At 36.8% G+C, this 21602-nt stretch overlaps 2 protein-coding genes across 9 annotated transcripts in view; both read right to left on the bottom strand.

Moving 5' to 3' along the window:
* The window catches only part of sgip1a (SH3GL interacting endocytic adaptor 1a), a 75461-nt gene extending 67928 nt beyond the window's left edge, over window positions 1-7533 (bottom strand). For 7 of the 8 annotated variants that reach the window (XM_042005567.1, XM_042005572.1, XM_042005574.1 and 4 more), the window contains exon 1: window positions 7391-7533. The gene's annotated coding sequence lies outside the window, so the exon portion shown is untranslated. Of the gene's footprint in view, window positions 1-6303; window positions 6365-7390 lie in introns of those variants that run through there. The other variant, XM_042005568.1, reaches the window with a different exon arrangement.
* Window positions 7534-17989: 10456 nt separating this feature from the next.
* pde4ba (phosphodiesterase 4B, cAMP-specific a) overlaps window positions 17990-21602 on the bottom strand; it is a 178537-nt gene continuing 174924 nt past the window's right edge. Inside the window, 1 exon segment of the mRNA XM_042005576.1 lies at window positions 17990-21529. Coding sequence (XP_041861510.1) covers window positions 21092-21529 — 438 coding nt within the window. The 3' untranslated portion in view covers window positions 17990-21091.

The following is a 21602-nucleotide window of genomic DNA, read 5'->3' as shown; positions in this document are numbered from 1 at the left end:
ATTGGGTAGAAGTTTGGGGGAGCACATGCAAAACAAATACAGAACCAATATACATTGTCAAGAAAAGAGCATCAAGAATTGTGTGCAATGTTCAGTACAGACAACCCACAAACCAACTCTTTGACAATCTGAAAGCACTCAAATTCAGAGATTTAATCAATTTTAAAATAACACAATTCGTGTACTCAGTAATTCATCAAAAAGTACTACAAAGTATCCAGAGGTTGTTTCGGATGAGGAAAAGTACATATGTACTACGAGGTACAAGCATGCTAAAAACATGGTAAGAACAAAAACAAAAAAGTGTCATTGTATCACAACTAAAGGAGTTAACTTATAGAATAACTTAAGCAATGATATGAAATCATGTCAAACTCATGAAATTTAAAAGGATTTAGTAAAATCAAATACTAAATAAACACAGGATATGTGTGTATGCATGTGTATATGTATGTATATATATATATATATAATTATTGTTCTACTTCAGCCTACTCCCTTTTTATGGACCAAAAGGATATATGGAAAAACCTTTAAATTAAATGATTATTTAAAAATTATATGACTTTTTTTTCTGTTTAATTTTATGCATACATTTACAGTAAATATATATATGTAAGCATGTATATTTGTATATATGTATGTATGTTTATATATATTCATGCATATACTGCATTGTTTCTTTATTAGGCTCAAAAAAGAATGAAAAGAAATGTTATGTGAAAAACTGAAACGACTGATAATCATGCTAAAAATTAGAAAGCAAAAGAAAAAAGACTTCATCTTAATCATAAACAGCCCTAGTTAGGACTAAACAAACAAATTCCACAAGGTATAGCATTAATTACAGTTATGGGTCCTTATCAAAAAATACCCTCTCCAGGTAGAAAAGCAGAATCTTTGGCAATGATGCTATCATTTCTGCTACATTTTAGTTTCATCCCAAATGGTAGATATTTAGGTTAAGTGAGCATGTTTATTTAAAGAAAAGAACACAAGATACAAAAGAAAAGCAGAATTCTTTTTATCCTCTCCCCATCCTAGTCCCTATCTCTCACCATCTACTTTGCATCCTCCTCCATTCACCTCCACCCACCAACAAACACCCTCCACCTCCCTTCCTCTGACCTACTTTCTTTCCACCTTTGCTCAAGCCTTTTGCCTGTAGGGTGCACTGTTGCTCTAAAATGTTTTTTAGAGATGAGGTTGCAGGTCTAAAATTGTTTCTTCCACCACCCAAACCCACAAGACAAACTCAAATGGGTCATCACTGGTGCTGCATGAATACAAAAGGAAAGTTGCATTTAGCAGAGCACTGCTGTTTTAATCTGGTCAGAAAAGAACAACAGGGAGTAGAGGATGATGTATGAATATGCCTTTTCCAGTCCCTGAATTTATGTTCATTCATCAAATGTGTTCTAGTTTCATCCGCTACAAAAAAAAAACAAAAAAAAAAAAACACCTTGCACATGTTATGATTGTAATTTTCAAGCTGGTGCTAAACCATTTTGTTGCTTGGTTAATTAAATATCAACATAACATGTATATCGATTATAATATTAGCTACTTATTAATAAAGTACCAAATTTTACCTAGAAAAAAAACAAAAAAACAAAAACTAAATATAAATTCTCTTTGTAAATTCTATTTTAAAGTCTTCTAAAGGTCATACAAAATAGTCTGACATCAGCTTACACAAAAAGAGGTTTGGACATTTGTATACAGTGAAAGAATTGCTAAAATAAATAAAAGTCAGTGCTTCTGTTCGATTTGTAGTTGTAGTTGCAGGCCAACAAAGGACAAATTAAACAAAATGGAGACAGCAGTTAATAAGTTTCTTCCTTAATGTATAAGAATATTTAGATTTGCAATAAAAAGAAGATAAAATTGAGACCAGCTCAGGGAGATTGTGTCTCTGGACATCTCTATCAAAGTGAGCAGGGTGATGATGGATCAGTAGAACAGGGCACTAAAGAGCATGACAAATCAATTTACACATGACTTTCAGACAGAGGAGTCTTCTTTTGGAAAAAGTGCAGGTTCACAAACTATTAAACAAGATAATACAAGCTTTTCTTTAACTCTTTTTTTAATGTTCTCTCCTTCATTTTTTTTGCCATATTTCATCTACTAATAATGTGCTGCTACACATGAGATCATCACTTTCTACCCACCTGCACCTCACCTGACGTAAATCTACTGTCAACATAGGGAAATAGGTTTACAGTTAAGATGCCACTCAGTAAATGTCATCTCTATACTGGAATTTCCCTGAGCTTATGTTGCAACTGTCACGTCTCATGTCTCAAGTCCCCTTTTCCAGTTTCCCGCACCCTGCTGAGGAAACATCCAGGCAAACCTCCACCCTGCCCCATCTTTCCCCACAGCCAAAGTGCCCTGATGAGGGATGGTGATTAGGCAGCAGTCATTAAATGTACACAGACAAACACCCGCCCACCGATTAGACTGTAGTGAGTGCAGTCAAACCATAACAACATTCCATTCAGTGGCAGGGGGCAAGAGGCGTGGCAATGGCAGGGTGCCATGTTGTGTGCCTACGTGCCATCTAGCCACACACAATGCCTTCTGTCTGTTAGTAGTGCCGGGCAGACACACTTCTCTGTTATTACCCCACTTGCTGCCCTGTCTAGGAAGGGAGACACACACTACATCAGGCAGCAAAGGTTTCTGTGTAATTAGCACTCACTTCCTGATTACTTGAAGATGCTGAGGCGGCTGACTGCCAACTCATACGCAGCTTTTTCTTGTTTGATCTAAAAGGGGTTTTATTTCATTTAAGCTTAATGTTTTCATGGCAATAGATGGGAGTTGTCAGCTCCTGCATGAATTTAAGAAGCTAGGCTAGTGGATCAATCTGTGAACTTGAAATCTGCTGCACTTATTAAGAAGTGTGTGCAAATATCCCTGCCCGGACTCATCTGGCAATAACAGTGGTCAATTTAGGTTAGAAAAAAAAAATCCAGTTAAGACTTAGACAGTAAAACTGAATTATATATTTCCCATGACCTCCTTTCCCCTGTAGCATCATTAAATACAAACATTGTTAGGGTAAACTTGGACAACTCTGTCTGACCTCCTAGCCCATCCAGAGGCAGCTCTCTGTTACACACCCCCTGTGAACCCCAGTTCTCCCCTGTAGCCTTCAAGGGGATGGAAAAGATGAGCTCATCTCCCTGATAATGTGCCGATCTGCTCTGTGGTCTCATTAATGGTTTCTGGGAAGTCAACACAAGTCTAATATGTCCCTCTTACTCACACCAATTACCATGTCCACACAGGGTTAATGCCTAAATAAACATAGACCAAACTTGCTATACAATCAGCTTATATCTATAAACAGTGGAGCAGTTTAAATTAGGCCATTCCCGAGAGCATTTTGCTTGGACAGACTGGCTGCGATGACAGAATAGAGCCAGATGAACTCACTGCATGCAGTTTCAGAGGAGTATCTTAAAGAGATAAGGTATAGCAAAGAGATATATATATATAGTTTTTTTTTATTATTCACAACTAGCTTATTTGGGTCAAGCAAAAACATAGAATATATTCACGTAAAATGTATATAATTTGGGAGGATCTGGTGTGTAACTGGTGCTTTATTCATCTAAAGAAGCTACTAATCTCAGTTAATTCTTCTAATTCGATAAAGCTGTGTTGGATAACATAATGCAGACTTACAGTCAGAAAAAAATAAAAAACAAATCAAAACCAGAAAAAAAAAAAAAAAAAAACTAGCCTACACTTGGCCGGACACCCACAAGAATGATGCTAATATAGGCTATGCATGTATGTGTGTGTAGACACTGTTACGTGCTGATAGGAGCCTGCTTAGGCTTCCCAATGACGCATTTAGCAGGACTCATAATTCATGAGGCATCTTAAAATAGGTTAGAGTATAGATTAAAAGGTAAAAGAAAAAAAGAAGGCTCTCACAGCCCTTTAGAGCTGACAGAGAAGAATAAACCTGCCCACTAACTTATATGTCATAAGGCAGACTCACAGATACGTTGCAGGAAGTCTACACTCAAAAATGGTAAGCGATCATAGTGGTGCTCCTTTACTCCCACTTTTTCAACAGAAAAATGGATTTACCTTATTTTCTGACTCATTGGAGAAAAAGAAGGATGATCAGTACCACTGGGAATCTCCTTCTTTAACCTTTAAAAAAGGGATGGGGGAGTGGTAGGGTAATCCTTGATGTAAATCTGCTTTCGTTTAGTAGGTTTAAAAAACTAATTTTCCTTAAATGGATCAAACTGAGCAAACAAGTGCTGTGAATATTTAAAGGATTTGGAGAGTTTTGAGATGACATGGCCTCTGTTTCCTAAATGCCACTTTTTTTAAAAGAAAAATAATTGTCTAGTATAATTCACATTAAATTCTGCTTACTACAGAAATTTTTCAGTCTGACTTTCAACATTTATAGAAATACTTATGCATTTGAAAAAGGTTTGACATTGAACTAAAAATAAGAGTTTTATCATACCCCTTATTTATTCATACTTGCTTACAAAGAGTCAGACTTCCATGTAATCTTTTAAAGTAACCTTGAGCAATAGTTTTCCAGGTTTTCTGCTTTCTCTTTGACAAACTGTGACTAGTAGAAGTCTGTGGTATATAGTGTATGTTGCATAAGGGCTGCAGCCACTGACTCAACATTGTTGCTGGATATTAAGAGCCTCTCTAGGTCTGAGCACCTTAAATATAAAACAGATACCACACCTTCCCTTCAGTGCCAATGGCAACAGGAAAAGGCTGCGGGTGTATAAGTGTTGCTGGCCACAGAGATACAGCAGTGAAAGTGGCTGCAATGGCCACTTGTTGCTGTCTGAAAGTCTTCTGCAGTGCTTTGTTAGCCTGCAATGTGCTAAACTATGTCAATGTTCAGGAGTACTTAAAAGGTTTTCTGTAAACCCATATCATGTAAAGTACTTCCAGCCATAAAAAAATCAGGCTGATTATACTCACAGAGAAACAAATAGTACATGTAATTAATTTACCAACTAATTATGGATATGCAAATATCTTCCTTCATTTAAAGAAGAACATAAGTTCTCCATGAAAAAATCCACGTAAAATACAGTGTCTGTCTCCAAACTGGTCAACAGGTCAAAAACTATCTCACTGATTTACTAATAGTTGCTCACAAACTTTTATTTGACCTATACATCCTTCTCCAGTGGTGTTAAGATTTAGTTGGGACTTTTAAAACCAATTGTGAATTTTGCATAACTGTTTTGATGAGCATGCTTGGAAAACTAGAATCCTCTTAAGTCTTACTATTTGAAACTGTTGTACAACTTCAGCAGGTCTGAATAGGTCTGTGCTTGCTCCATGCTTCTCTCCAACCACTGCCATAACTGAAGAGGCTTTAGTGATCATAAATAAATGTTCAGCTAATGTGGAAGGCACTTGAGGTTCTGCATCACTAACATCATTATTTTGAAATAATTTACTCCTAAGTGTCTGTTGCAGTGAAGTGAAATGTAGGGTCACAGTAATGCCAGAATCCACTGACTGATAATGCTGCTTATGAGGATTTTCTCAACACAACACAGGAAACGGGGACCAGACATTTTCCCAGGCTGAATTCCCAGGCAAAGTAAACCCAAAATTAAAACCTCATTCCTCATTCATCATGCATAAGCTTGGGATTTTTTTCACACCCACACAGGTTTTCCAACATAATATACTTGAACTCCATTTACTTCAGTGGTCCCAATGCTGTAGTTGGTTATTACAGCCTCAGACTTTGTTTTAAGTCACACACCTCATGCATTACAAAAGAACTGTTAGTTAAAACATAAGCATTCTTTTTTTATTCCTTTGGTAATAAATATGCACTGTCAATTTTTTCCTAACAGACAAAGTTTTGTACATTTTGACTAACTCGAGCTTTAGTGCTAACTCAGGTGGATAAAAAGAGTTAGAAAGGAGGGCCACGACTCAGGTGTACTTCCTTGTGAGCCATCACATGCAGCACCATCTGTTTTGCACCCAACTAACACCTGCAGCCATCCAGCTTCTTATATTTTGATTCAACCCTTCCCAGACATAAACACCACAAATAAATTATGAGATTATCCATATAAATGAAAGATATTATTCAGCTGAGCCAAATTTCAAGGCACATAAAAAATGACTAATCGACCTGAATGAATAGATTGTAGTACACTGCTGGAAAAACATAATTACTTGTGAAAAGCAAGACCAGGTGTGTCCCTTTCTCCTCTCTGGACTCCCATATTATGTGCTAGACTAACATTGTCTAATGACCCTTACCATATTGCTTACTTTTGTTCACCAAATACTGTTGATTCCCAGGACACTGGTGACTAATGACAACCTGACCAGGTAGCTTGTATGTCTAAAGACAGCTCTATTTCCTTTAACAATACCCTGAAGAGTAAGAAACAAATCCTGTACATTACTTAAAAAAAAAAAAAAAAAAAAAAAAAAAAAAAAAAAAAGGGGGGGGGGGGGGCGTTACATTTCTTCACAGAAACTGTAACTTCAACAGCAACTTGTCTAAAACATTGTAATGTCAGATTTACTTTGGTAAAATGCATAAACTTTGCAAAAAAAAAAAGATTTCACAAAAAGCAAAACCTGTAAACACATTGTTACAGTTCTTTGTTACACAACTAATATGATTGTACTGTTCCTATACAGCAGTACCACTGGCCAAACGAAAACTACCAAAGGTGCTGATTACAAACACTTAATTTTTCCTGCTGTAATAAAAAAAAACAAGCAATAATATTTCAACATGTAAACTCTGGCTGAGCTCAGATCAAGCGACAGCTTCTCCGGTGCCCCTGAGATTTAGGAGTTACAACCATTTTCAGTTTAGTAAGTCAGACAAGTATTTCAGATGACGATTCCTGCTACCAGAAAGGCTGCCTTTCTGATTTATTTCTAGGAAGTACATGTTCTGCACATGGTCTCGATAGTTATGAGAACATTACTTGGATCTTAAAATACTTCACAGGCCAGCCCTGGGGCAGCATGTGAAGATTTTACAGTAAATGACCACAAAGGACTGAACTCGCTTTAATTTTTTTTTTTTTTTTCTTTTTGTTAAATCAAGCTTTTTCTGTGCATTCTTTCACGGTTTATTCTAGCAAAATACAACACTCATTCTGCTTTTCCTTTGCAATCTATTACATTGCTAATTAAAACTTTGATTTGAACATTTCTAACCCAAGAAAGTTAATCAATACCAGCTAGTTCTAGCTATCATAACCGCAGAATCTTTGTTTCTTCTTATATTTAAAAGTTGCACTGGTATTTACATTTGAATAAAAGTTAGCTAGAGGTACCAATAGCCACGACTGTTTCTTTTCTCACAGATTAACTTTATACTTACGGTTGTTTGGCCAACGTTTGTAAATTCTCCTTGTTATCTTTCCTTTTCAGCTTTCCCCACCTTTGCTCTGTTAAGAAATGTTTTTTTCTTAATCCCAGACAATGAAAGGTTTACATTCAATGAAATATGGTCACTGAAGGTAACAGTCGTCCGTTACTCGCGTTACCATGGGCATCTACTTCCGGCCACCAAGACCCTACTTACTAGTACTACTAAAATGACATGGGGGTAACTTGATGTCCTTCTTTGACAGCAAGTTTTTTATTTTTATTGTTTTTTTTTGTTTGTTTTTGTTTTTTACAACAGCGGTAAGTGCTGCCAGATATTTTTTTTTATATCTCTCAATATATGTCTCAATATTTGCAGGTATGCTTGTCTAGAATTTTTACTTCAATATTTCCTTGGAGTTGGTGTGTAGTATGCGGTATGCGGTCCGTTACTGATTGGGCCAAACCAAACACCTGTTCATTTGAGCAGCCTCTCCACTCACCCAAACTTTAATTAATCAAAGCTGTCCAGGGGAGTAATTTCCTCAGGCAAATCACAATATTCTGACATGCAGCCCAATACTGTTGCATAACAAGGAAGTGTTTCCCTGCTTGCCAGCTTTTGATTTTTCCAGCGGGACACCAGCTTGGCCCAAACATGTACACCCCGCCTGGTCCGCGTGTTCATTTTCGACAGTGTGCAGGCTGACTTTTAGTTTGTTATCGCTGTGAACTGTTCTTCACGTGCTGCAGGCATTGGTATGTTTGACACGTTGTTTGATTATAGACACAAAGATTACAAGTGTGTGTGCGCGCGCGCGTGCGAGTTGTTTCATCGTACAAATCCCCGAAGTAATAGCAAACAAGGGTGTATTTATTAATCTTTTTCTTTTCATTATAATTACAAAATGTTAATCGTGAAAACCCCCGTCTCAGTTTTCTCAGTCCAAAGTCATCATTCACACATGCTGGTATGAACATGTATTTCTGGATGTGACTTTATCTTTATTGGTACGTGCTGTACGAGACATTGCCAGCATGTGACTGTGGCGATGTTATCCCACAGAGAAATGCCACAGAATGTGTCTCACTATACGAGGCACAGTTGCTGTGGCAACCTGATCTACAGAGAAGATTTGGTCGAACGATGCAAGAGGAAAAACCCTGTTTAAAATCCCAGATCATTGTGTTTCCTGTCGGGCTTTCCATTACACCTACCCTCATTCTGCACGTGTGCTCAAACACTTGCAGAGACTCGTGAACACAACCTGATCAACATGTGGAGGGCACGTTGTCTAACCACGAAGACCACATCATCCCAGTAAATTAGCTCAATATTCTTATATAGACAAATTGGGATATTTGCTTGAAGACAATTAAAAAGATTCAACAACATTCAAATGAAATAACTAAGTTAATTATTTAGATATAATCTTGATGCTTGGATTTCTCTTTCATGCTTCTGCCACTGACACTGATTTTTGAGTTTTAATATTCTCCCCAGTGATGCTGTTGCACGTGTACTATTAGTGTGTGACTGTGATTTGTGTGTGTGTGTGTGTGTGTGGAGCATTACATAATGTGATATTAGCCAACTGAATTAAAAAAAATCAAAGAAAAGAAAGCTATTCACTAACTGTAAACATTTCTACTATAAAAGAAAAGCTTTCAGTATATGCTGCTGTTACAGTTTTCTGTATATCATAGATTTGTAGATGTTTAATGACCAGTAGTGGTCCCCAACCTGGGGTTCCCCAAAAAGCAGGGGGTCACCGAGGCTTTGACGGTCCAGAGCCAGTATGATTTAAATTAAGGCCATGTCCACACAGACACAAGTTAAGGTGTAGTTGCTTTAGTTTTTTTTTTTTGTGGTTTGTGTGTTTAATTTACATGGAACCAGTGTTTTGCGAGTTCAAAAACACTAATTTTGCACCATTTCATTAATGAGACATGTTTGAGTAATGCCACTGTGCAGAAGATTCAAAAAAAGTAAACATAAGAGTATTTGTTAGTAATTACCTTAACTTTGGTTTTATTACAGGAAAGAAAGGAGTATGCCAGAATGCATCATTCATGGTGAGAAGCAGCTATTGAAATCATAAAGCCAAGCATGGTTTCAAGATGGGACGAGTTGGGGGTCCACAGCTTTTTGGTACTTGCATGAAGGAGGTCCTCAGGTAGGTAGGGAACCACTGACCTATCATACTGTCAAGTTTTATTTCCTTATATTTTCCTTCCAAGGAGCCATGTTTTCTTTTATTCTTTTTAAGTGATCTTGACCAGCAGTTCTTGAGCATTTCTTTCAGTTTTTCTTGAACTCTGTGCATTACTTGTACTGACCACTTTCACAGGAAAGTTATTTGATTTGTTGCTACATTGTTATGACAATCAACTCTGGCCTATGAATCATTCAAGCCTAAAACTCACTCAAGTCATGAACTAATGTTAGGGCTGCTGAGTATCCTGTAAACTTTGCGGTATCATTGTTGTTCAAGAGTGCATTTACAGTTATGCTTACACTTTATGCCACACTGTTATTATGTACATGAGGTAATGAAAGATTGTAAGGTAGGTAGGTAGGTACAGATTATCATATCCATGTTTCATTTGTTCCATTTATCCAAAAGCTTGTTTCAGTGTGATGTACTTTTTACTTGTACTTTTGGAATAGTTTACAGCATTGGAACAGATAAACACTTCAGTTTAGCCTCTATTTGGTCCCGGCAGACACATGCCTGTTGAAAATGAAGATGTGTTTTTAAGAGTTAACTTGTCAAGCTATATGATATAGAGACAGGAGAGCTGCTGCTCATGTGGAAAAGGCTCAGTGTCATATTTATGTATCATTAGAAGTTATTTTCTGACTACTTTTCTAGAGAAAACTGTTTATGAGAATCCCTCATGCATTCATTTATCCAAACCCATAAAACTGTGCCTGGATCACCACAAAAGTAGCACCAAGAACTCTGATCATTCACGTAAAAGTTAATGATTCCTTTTGAAAGCAGCAGCCTGGTCACCACCAGGCAGAGAGTTGCTTAAACTGCGTAAGAAATCTTGATTTGTTGCTTGTCATCTGCTTTAAAGGATCTACTCTCCCACTGCAGTAAACACTTTGGAGTCCACAGACAGGCTATATGACTTTTCACAGCAGGCTAACTTTCAGCCTTTCCAACACTATACTCAGTTTGTAAGGGAAAAAAAGGAACCAGTGTAGTTCCCAACATGGATTATATTATCATCCTCTCATAGATGGGTTATAGCAGTCTTGAAGTATGTGTGCTAGTCTGTCTTCTACATCAGTTATGCATGATGAACGAAAACCGTTTCCATTCACAGTGAGCAGTTATATGATGTGTTCACAAAGGCCTGTTTGCTGGCAAGTTATTAGGAAACTTGCCAATAATTAACGCAATTCTGATGTGATAAAAAGGTTGAAAGGAAAGAAATACCTGCAGCAGTATAAGAGTTTCATTAAGTTATATGGCGGTTTAGAAGTTTATTGATCATTTATCCTGATGCAGAGAGACATGATTGTTGTTATAAATATCTGCTATTCTGAAACAGGTTAGCTGACACACAGTCTGTTATACAAAAACTTTGAACTTAACCCAGAGTCCCATCACTAAGGTTCAGATTTTCTTTAATTAAAATGTTCAAAAATTATTTTTTTATTTAGTAAATGCCTGATATGTTTTCTAAAAATAAAAGTAGTTAATTTCCTGTAGTTATTTCAGTACTTTGTCATTTACACCAATGGACATAGGACATGACGATTGATTAACTTAAAAGATAAACTAGAGCTCATAACAAGAATGGCATGCAAGCTCTTTTTTAAGCATTTTTTTAAATACATTATTAATCTGAATCTTTATCCTGCTCTTCATATTACAGATGAAACTACAGTGGTCATGAAAGACCTGCCATGGAGCCAGTGTTTGGTTTGTTTGCTCGGTTTCTGAAGGAAGATGGCTGTGCATCATGGCAGTATACATGTGTACAGGTAAGAAGAGGACAACCCTTCATAGTGCCATGTGATTCTGTGCTAATTGAGCATTTTTAGGAATTTTATGTTGAATCTCTGGCAGATCACCCTAAATGTTAAAACTGCTAAGTTCTATTTATCCCAGTTTGATCTTCCTGGGAAATATCTTTTAAAACCATGGTTTTACTGAGCAGTATTTTTAGTTTTGCTGGTCTCATCTAAAGTTTAGCTAAATTTAAATTACTTGTAGTTTTGTCGCAAAATTCACCTCCTCACTTTAATGGTCAGTTTACAGCATATTATCATCAAAATATGTCTCAGCTACTTTATTTCACTCTCAGACTGTGCTGTGTAAGGGGTGCATGTTAAATAAAAATAAGTCTTTGAGATTTGGAAATTAGGGACAAACTTACAGTCTTTAAATATATTTGACCTGACAAACAGGAACTCTTGTTGCTGTAACAGAGGACATTAAATATCTTATCTAATGATAGTGATGCACAGTAGTCAGAAAATGAGTTCTTAAAATTACCTTAAGTCAAGCGTTGCAGATTGCCTTCTGTTGACTGTAAATGCTCCTAAGTGTTGGATGTTTTTAATTTTTTTTTTAAGGAATGGCACTACATGAGAATAATGAGGAAGCGAGACGCACACACATGTCATCTCAAATGCTCTCACGCAACCTAAATAATAGTTCCCATGTGCTGCAGATATTTGTGATTTGGCAAGAGTGCGTGAGAGCAACAAATGACGATCAAGTTTAGAGCCAAAGGGTTCAATGGCACAGCTGTGTCAGAAATGAGGAAAATAGAAACACAAACTTGTGAAGCTACAGGAAAAATAGAACACATTTCTTTCTACCTTTGATTTGTGAACTCCCCCGCTTTGTCAACCATTGATCAGTTGCTTATGTTTGTATTAAAATGATTTGCAGTTATGTGTGAAGCAGTTCAGGACAGGTCGACCTGTCAGTGTGCCAGTGGAATGAATTGAAGAACTTAAGTGTTGTTGCATTTCGTTTCATTCTGAAACTCGTTGAAAACTTATGCTTAACTTTTACCTTTGATGCTGCATCTTTTTTGCACCTTTTGTCGGATGGAGGCATTGGGATCATTACTGATAAGAATATGCTGTTATTGAAACAGTTGTATATGACTCTTGCTTTTTCATTTTTCCCTCGGTGGTATCAGAAATGGTACCACATATCTTTCTAGGTATTGTCTCATGTTTGAAATCTCACTATTGTGACAACCCATCTCTCCTTCTTTGGAGACAATGTCAAGCTGAAACTAGAAATTGAGTATAAGTTTGATGGTTGTGGATCAGAGAGCAAAATTTAGACCAGTTAAATAATAATTGCACCTATTTTTTGCAGTACAATTGGCTATAGTAAGATATGGTTTTAAGTACTGATAGTCATTTTTTTTAAATCAAAAGTGAATAGCAGAATTTATAACTTGAGACCTTTGTTTTCACTGGCATACTCAACTTTTATGTCCAGCCAGAATGTCACAGGTTCAGTCACTTCAAATGTAAATTATCGTGCATTCTTTTGGAACAACTGTTTCTTTGCCAATGCAAGACTCAAAGTTGTAGCTACCTTGCCACAACTGACAATGATGCATACTTCACACTTAACATCTCTATTGCTCCATATACAGCCAAGGAAACTATAGCAGCTGTATGATTTTTTTCTTTTTCTTGCTCTATCAGCTTTGTCTCTGACTCATCAGCTGTGGATGTGTTACATTTACATAAGCTTCTTGCAATGTAAAACTGGAGAATCACACTAACTCACTGCCCACAAAACCAAATGTTGCTAGTTTTCCAGCGCCAGTTTTCCAGCGCCAGTATTATTGCACCTATGCTAACGTTTCTATGGGAACAGCAGAGTTTACACATAACTGCATGTTGGCTGTGGCACAACAGCAACAACAACAGTTATTATTTTTACTTGATGGAAATTCAGCTTTGCATTTGACCCATCTCTACATGTACTATATGAATATATATATATATATATATATATATATATATATATAAACCATTCAACAAATTCTGAGTATTGTAACTGTTTTTATTAAGATGACTGTTAAAACAGTTAAAAGTTATTTCATTTTCTTTCATTTCACTTTAATTTTCTTTTACAAATTGAACTCTCTAAGATGGATAAATTCCTCCTAATGAAAATAATTAGCATGAAACCAGGGCCCACATAATTTGTATTGAACAGAAGACCCTTCGTGGTCAGAACTGTCTGTTGCTATATGGCCAATGCTGAAAATACCATTTGTTATATATATATATATATATATATATATATGCATAAAATCTCTCACTTAGTTCAGAATCCCTTAACTTCTCTGTGCCAATAAAAAAGAGAAAATGAAAGTGAGGTGTGAATTATTTATATAATGTGCCACCATCCTACACAGAGGGCTGCTCTTTTCACTGGACATCTCTGATAAACAAATACCTCTTTCCTGTTTATTGTGGTCTCACAATTGCCTCCATTATGAGACATTTCTGTCCATTAGTAAGACCAGACAATCCATTAATTTGGGCTGCAGTGACCAGCTAACATCAAAGACTAGATAATCTAAAATGTTCCTACATTATGTCTAGACTCAGACTCTTATGCATGGCTCTTAGAGTTATGTAGTGTTTTGTGGCAGCCTTTTTTAAATCTTTTCTATTAATTATTTTTTTTAGTCATTCAGTTGAACCTCTATTGATGCAGAAGGTCGTTATGTAATGATGTTTAATCTATAGTTCATATCTTAGAATGGGAACGTTTTCCATGGTTGATATGAAAACTGTTTATATGAAAATGCTTTGCTTTTGTTTTGATTTAATAACATATGGTGTTATTTTAGGAACTTACTCCCAAGTATTATTTTGTTTTAAGGTTCCTTTTAGACCGCTATGAAAAACCTGCACAGTTCTTTGTACTAAAGGTTAACAGAATATTGCAGTCCATATTTCTTGCTTCTTCATTATGAAACACTATTCCCTGGGCTTTGCATCTATAAACTGAATCACCTGACATTTCAATGAGGGTTTCATGTACAGTGTTCAGCTTAAAGGTGTTTCATCATCTGCTTCTTCGCTCGATGTTCCCTGTATGATAAAACATTTTACACAGCAACATTTAGTCTTTGGTCTCAACCACACAAATCCAGTAACACTGGAAAATAAATTAAATGAAAAATACTTTATTTATCCCAGAGAGAAATTGTGGTGTTGTAGCTATTGTTTTTGTTTTCTTTTAAAGGAAATAAAAATCACCAGTAAACAGTTTAGAGATGCACGAAATTATCGGCACAATATCCGTATCGGCCGATATCAGCTTCAAAATTAAATATCGGATATCGACCATTCCATCGATATAATTAACCGATAAAAAAACTGGTGCTTTTCTTCACTGTGTTGTGTAGAGGATGTACACATGTAGAGGATGTCTGGACAATCATTACGAGTGGCTCCAGAGCTGTCCCATGCATAGAAACGGCTTCAGAGTGAGGAAGAGGGGATCTGGATGACAGAGGTCAGTTTAAGCTTATGGAGAAGTGTTGTCTTAGTGACCTTTTATTAGAGCCTGGCATGAGACCTTTGTTTTATGCACAGCCCCTTTTGTGACAATTTCTTCTATATATTCATTTTTGTTTTATTCTAAGTTACTGTTTTTTTTTGTTTTTGTTTTTTTTAAATGCCAACACTGTTTGTTTAGGATCTGGAAAATTGAAAAATATTCACAACCCTGCACATTCTTAACCTAGCATCAGTCACTAGTTCAGTGGGTCAGAGTGGCACCTTTTGAGTCACTAATGTTGATATTACATGAATGTACTTTAAAGAAAGTTACACATTTATTCATACCACTGGTCTAACTGGTTAATGTTAAAGTGTTTCCACATAATACTAACCTTCTTTTTTTTCATTCATTCCTCACTCTTCATTCACAAGTTGAAGGTCCAGTAGGGAATTCTCAAGCCTTGAGCCAATTTTCTATTATCTCCAAAGAAAACCATTTCCCTTTTTGAGCTGAAAATATCCTTTTCCTTTGTGCCACTTCAGGGAGAAGTTAAGTGGTGTCACTTACGTTGACTGTTGGGAAATGGTTGTCTCTGTTTTTAGCTTTATTAGATATCTTGTCATCCCAGTAGGACACCATGCCGCTGTAATGGAGTGACAGGAGAGGGCTCCTGTTCCATATGTAATATACATACGCAAATGCTAGGTTATGTCAGAGGCAAGGAAGAAATGGAGTACAACAGAGAGGTTCAGGAAATAAGAGGAGATTGGACTACCTTAAAACAGATGCCTGAATATGAAGATTCAAGGATGTGAGCAAAGATAAAAATGGAAAGGATGAAAGGGATATGGAGGGAAAATGAGGTGACCGATGACAGTGATGTAATTCACATATGATTTCCTTTTGATCCAGTGTCAGAGCTGATGTAAGGCCAGCCCCAGGGCTCTCGTTGTAGGTCACAGCAAAACTAGATATGAGGGGTCATGGAAGGAAATTACACAAGCCTCTTACGCATGTTGTGGAATTTTTAGATTAGGTTTGGAAAAATGATTCCTTGTCTGTAATCTAACAACGACATGTGGTGGTTTTTAGAGATGGGACCCGTGTAGCTGATCTCTGTTAGAAAGGTGTATCCTGTTATGAAAATGGAAAGGGTTTTCTCAGCTCTTAATGTCATAGCTTGGATAAACTCTCACACAAATGCAAGATTATTAATTTCAGTTATTAGGCACTTATTTTGAATGTGTTCGTTGGTGTTTTCAATCCAATGCCCCCTTAAGTGTTTTCAGTCTTTAAACCCCCCCAGACAAACCAGACAAACAAATGTATTTGTAGACAATAATGGCCCAGTTAAGTATACTGGAAATATTACTACGTCAAGCATTCCTTTTTTTCTTTTACTCTTACCCAGATTATGTTGGTCTCACATGTTGTAAAAGTAATCATAAGCAGATATACTGTTTGCATTTCTATCCTTTTTAGTTGATGTCAGTGCAAGAAGCACTGCAACAAAAGTACAAGGGTCAGTTTCATGTGAATTTCTACCTTCACTAAAGTTCCTTATATCAATACATTTGTTTCTTGAATAGATTATTTCTGGGTCTTTTTTTTTTGTATCTTTACCAAACAAAATAACAAAACGCCTGCTTACTTGATGGAAATTTGTGGGCAAGTCGGCAACGAGTTATCCCCAAACATGCTGAACCACACTGCTACCAGCAAGGGAATTACTGGAAATCATAAAAATCTTTGGAAAAATAAGTTTCCATCTTTGAGGCTGTTTGACGTTAGTATGAGAATCAGGACTGGTTGTCATTAGTGAAGTGATGACATGTATTATGGAAAGGGACCTTGCAGACATCTGCTGTGTGTTTGTGTGTGCAAAAACATTTAAGCAAAAATGAATGTTGTTTTATGTATTCAGTGTGTGTGTGTGTGTGTGTGTGTGTGTGTGTGTGTGTGTGTAAGAGAGAGAGAGAGAGAGAGAGAGATACTGTCAGATTGTTTGTGGGATGTAGTGCTGAGTCTGTGTCATTCTGTGCTCCTGTCTCAGCATATTAGAGCCAAAACCCTGTGATGATGCAGCAAGCACTCAACATCAACAACAATGAAGAGTTACACGCTAGATATTAAATGAATTTTGATTCTGCGTCACTTACCAGCACAAGTTGGAGGTTGGAGGTTGATGGATTATTTTTCTTAGGCAGAGCCTGGATGCACTGACCTGTCTTACTTCACTTTTATCTGTTAATCTTTTGGGTTTACTTTCTGCTAACTAAATTTGACATTTATTGCGTTTCATGCAATATTTACATTTACATATACATTTATATTAGAGGGGTGCCCTCCCTCAACAGCACCCCCTCCTCTTGGATGTCAACATTCTTTTACTATTACCTTTCCTGTAGAACCTGTTTGCTATGTCCTTCCATTAAAAACTTAACCACCTTTTGTTATGTCTTATTTTAAATGGCAGCATGTCTGTACATGTCCACATTTACAGTCCTCTGCTGCAACACAAACTGTCATATAAGTCAGATGTTTTCTGACTGCCAGAAAGAAGGTATTTTCTTAGAACGTTTTATCTGGATATTGTACTTTTGTTTCTGATTGTTGAGCAAAAATGATTCTAGGTAGACTTTTTTCCCCCACACCTTTCAGGTATTATGCAAACTAAACAGATTAACTGACAATTTATTGGGGTTGTGTAATTGCCATTCTTATTATTTTAAAAACTTGCTTCCAAGTAACTATAATCTTTTTTCCCGATTTGTAAATGATAGACATTATGAGTGTGTCACAGACTTTTTGTTTTTTAAATTCTGTGAATTAGTTCTTAGTTTATTGGTCAGCAAGGGTGTTGAGTCAACACCAGCAGCCTCTTGCAGAAGTTTTAGACCTCAGTCAGTACCGCTTTACATACAAGGTTTTTTATGGAACTGTAACCAGGTGCTCAGTAATTGTAAAGAAAAAAAAACTTTTTTGTGTGAAACATGATAAATGTGTGTAAACCCATGACCCCATTTGCTCCTCACTCCAGTAGTGAGAAAAAGAAAGCCACAAGAGGGGAAAAAAGCAGCAGACAAAATGAATATATTCATGCTTTGCTTTTAATCACTTCATAGAAAAAGTATTCAGATTTATTTTTTAACACAATATACAATATAATACCATACATTGTGTGAAACATTTAATAACCCACCTGCAACAAGTGGTGGACAACTTAAAAAAAAGAGAGAAAATGGAAAAAAAAAATGTCTTTCATGCAGATAGTGCTATATCTGGCTCACCAATTGGACACAACTAGGACCAAAAAAAAAAAAAAAGCTTGAACATAATTTTAATACTGACAAATCTGAATTTCAAAACTGCTAACAAGTTTGGTCAGAAGAGTTCACACATTAGCACAATCAGTAACATGAGATCATGTTTTGTTGTTGACTGAACAACTCACGTCAGTGCTTGGGCATATTGTAGCATGCTAACAATACCGTCCCCTACTTTTACATGAAGTGCATAAAGTGGAAAAGGAGACAATCAGTTGGTGTTTGTCAAAGTTGTATCTGGCCTCGTATATCAGCAATCTTTATTCAAATGCTGGATGGAGAAGCTTAGATTAAGACTTGCCACTGGGAAAAACTGTAGGCTATTTGTTTACTTGGAAAATAAGCACTGAATAAGCTTCAATGATCCATAGCTAACTCGTCTGTATCCTGTATCCAAGCCTTTGCAGTTTAATTTGTCCAATGTCGCCGTTGGGTTACCAAATCACTGATGTCAAATGAAAACCTTGTAGCAAAAAGGTGGTTGGATGAAAACTGCTTTTATGTAGGAGAAAACTGAAAAAGGAAAAATTAAAGCCCTCTGTTAAGTTTTGAAGCTGAAAGTCAGAGGGAGAGTGGGGAAAAAAGGTGACATTCTGGTTTAATTTCCATGCATCATACTAAAAATTCAGTTTTTATTTTTCTGTTAAATTTAAATATTTATGCTTTAATGTAAAAATAATTTTGTTATGGGGTTGCAAGGTTTTCATATGACAACTCATTTCTAGCTGCTGCTCTGCTGGGCACTCAAAATGTTGTGCGAATATATACTTACATATATATATATATATATATATATATATATATATATATATATGTGTGTGTATATATATATTTATATAAAAACAATATATAATACATTTATAAAATAAAAGACTCCGATCCAGAGTCTTCTACACATTAGACACCACCACTTCCAGGTAATGCAAGTGCATATAAATTAAAATAGATTTTACACTGAACCAGTATTTCTTATTTACAAGCTTAAAGTATAGAATAAATACACACTGTTATAAACAGCAAAAAGGACCAACTTGAGCTCCTAGCAACAAACAGCAAAGACAAAGGTGTGAAGTGATGGGGTAAGGCCTGATTGAGACGCACACAGACTCACACCTCAATACAAAACATACATACTGCACACAGGTGATTGCCACTTGATCATGTTTTAGAGAAATTAAATGAAGTACCTTTTGTGTATGAGTAAACCTACATGAGAAATCTGAGGCCTGCAAACCATTTTCAAATGATCCTCCCTAACATATTTGTGTGTGGGAGGAAGGGGACTATAACTATGAGGTTAAAACTAGAACACTTACATGTTTCTCTTTTCTTTTCTCCTTTCTCGGGCTGTCTGCTATGCTGAATCTAGCAATTCTGCTACTGCAAAGAAAACTCATAACCTGACTGTCCTGGAAACCTGATACAGCAGTGGGAAGGGAAAAATTCAATTGACGTCAGTGAGCAGAAGCAGCACTTGAGGGATTTTTATCATGAAGGGAAAAAAATGTTCAGCCTAATTGTTTAGGGGTCATGTTGTTGGGGCCACGAGGGCTTCGAGTTTGAAAACCTGCATTGATGAGGTTTTGAGAGCGCCTATCAGACAGGCAGCTCTAGAGCACCTTTAATCATCTGGTCTGGGCCTGATTGTAGAAACGGGGGGGGGGGGGGGGGGGGGGGCATTGCATCAGACTGGTTTGAGGTCAAAACCTGTTTCAGCTAACAAGATTATTAGGACTGTAGCATACCTGTGGGCTAAAAATGGACTCGCTGCTGCTGTGCATTTCATCCTTGGCAGACTTGGTTTCTTAATTATTTCTTAACTATCAGAAGACAAAAACACGTTTCTCAAATGTCCCCATAGTATTATATCATTGGTCAAAATATTTGACAGTGAAGTTAAAAGAAAAATGTAGGCTTTTGTCTCTTTACTGAACCTGTTACATTAAAACTCAAGTTTTGGTGTGAAACAGTCAGAAAGCCAAATGGTTTGCAGCCCAAAAACAACAAAATTTGAAATATGAAATATCTGAATTTGAAATATGTAAATAGACATGATATATTTAGGCATGACATTCATTGACCGACATCTAAAAAGAAAGCAATAACTGGATGTGAATTTCTGAATTTGACATGTTAGGAAAAAAAGAAACTTGTGCTTAGATAGACAAATTTGAGTAATGCAAGTGGAAGTTTCCCATTTACTGTGGATGAGTTTGTCTAAGAGTTGTTTGTCGACGTTTGTTTGGATTTCTCTATTGCCCAATATATGGAAGACTGATATCTTTTTAACATACAAAAAAGATTTTGCTCTTTTTGTTAAGGAAAGAAAACATTTCACAGACACTAAAGTGTTCAATAAATAAAAAACTATATAAAGACAATAGTAAAAAAGGCACACAAAAGTCCTCTGACAAATGGTACAGAAAAAAAGTAAACACTTCGTCTTGCTATACAAATGTGTATCCATCAGTAGAGCTTACTCTATGCTACGTCTACATTATATATCTGTAAAGAAAAAAAAAACAAAAAAACTAAGGTACAAAACTTCTCTCAGTAGTGTCAGTGTCCATGTAATGCCAGTCTAGAAAGGAAAGAAACCATTTTCTAAACTGGCTGAAATCCTTCAAGGTCCACTCTCGCCTGTTCATCAAGACTAAAATGTTCGGGGTAATTAATTCCTGAGAACTCTGAAGCCTCTCTGAAACTGTCCATCCGTGTCTGGCTTCAACCACCCAAGTGCAAGACGCCCCTCTGCAGGCTAAAACTAAGCCCTTGCTTCTGTGGGCTTATTTAAAAGCACAGCTGCAAGAGGATACCTCCTCTTTTCCAAAAACTTTCAATCACCATGTGAGCTTGGTGATGGAAGCCCTATGTATCTGTGGGTGACGCCTCATGTGTCACAATCTCTATAGCCGTTGTGTGCTCAATCATGGGGCTATCCTCAGGAGCTTGACTGTCCAAATAGCCTGAGGGGGGGAGATCGAGAATCTCCAGACTATCCTCCTCTTCTAGGTCTTCCTCCAATTCTTCTTCCTCCCCTTCACCATCCCTCTCTATTCCATCCAAGTCCTCCTCCTCCAGGGTCAAGTCAAACTGAAATTTTTCTCCCCCTCCCTGTCCTCCTGTGCCTCCACTGTGTCCATGTGTGCCCTGGTCATAGAAAGGTGGGGAGGGACTCTGGGGAATCATGCTCTGGTACCAGTTCCTGTTATCTTCTAATGTGTCCAGAATATCCTGGGCATCAGGGTGCACCAGATCAGCCCAGGTCTCCCACAGAGGGTGCACAATGTAATCGATAAAACCCACCTAAAAGAGACAAACAGTTGTTTAGTTTTTTAATTGCTTTAAATTATTTAATTATTTATTTTAAAAACATTTT

Source organism: Melanotaenia boesemani, chromosome 14 (genome assembly GCF_017639745.1).
Source record: "Melanotaenia boesemani isolate fMelBoe1 chromosome 14, fMelBoe1.pri, whole genome shotgun sequence".
Lineage (NCBI taxonomy): Eukaryota > Metazoa > Chordata > Actinopteri > Atheriniformes > Melanotaeniidae > Melanotaenia > Melanotaenia boesemani.
The sequence above is the reverse complement of the archived record's forward strand: the minus strand, read 5'-3'. Positions and strand labels throughout refer to the sequence as shown.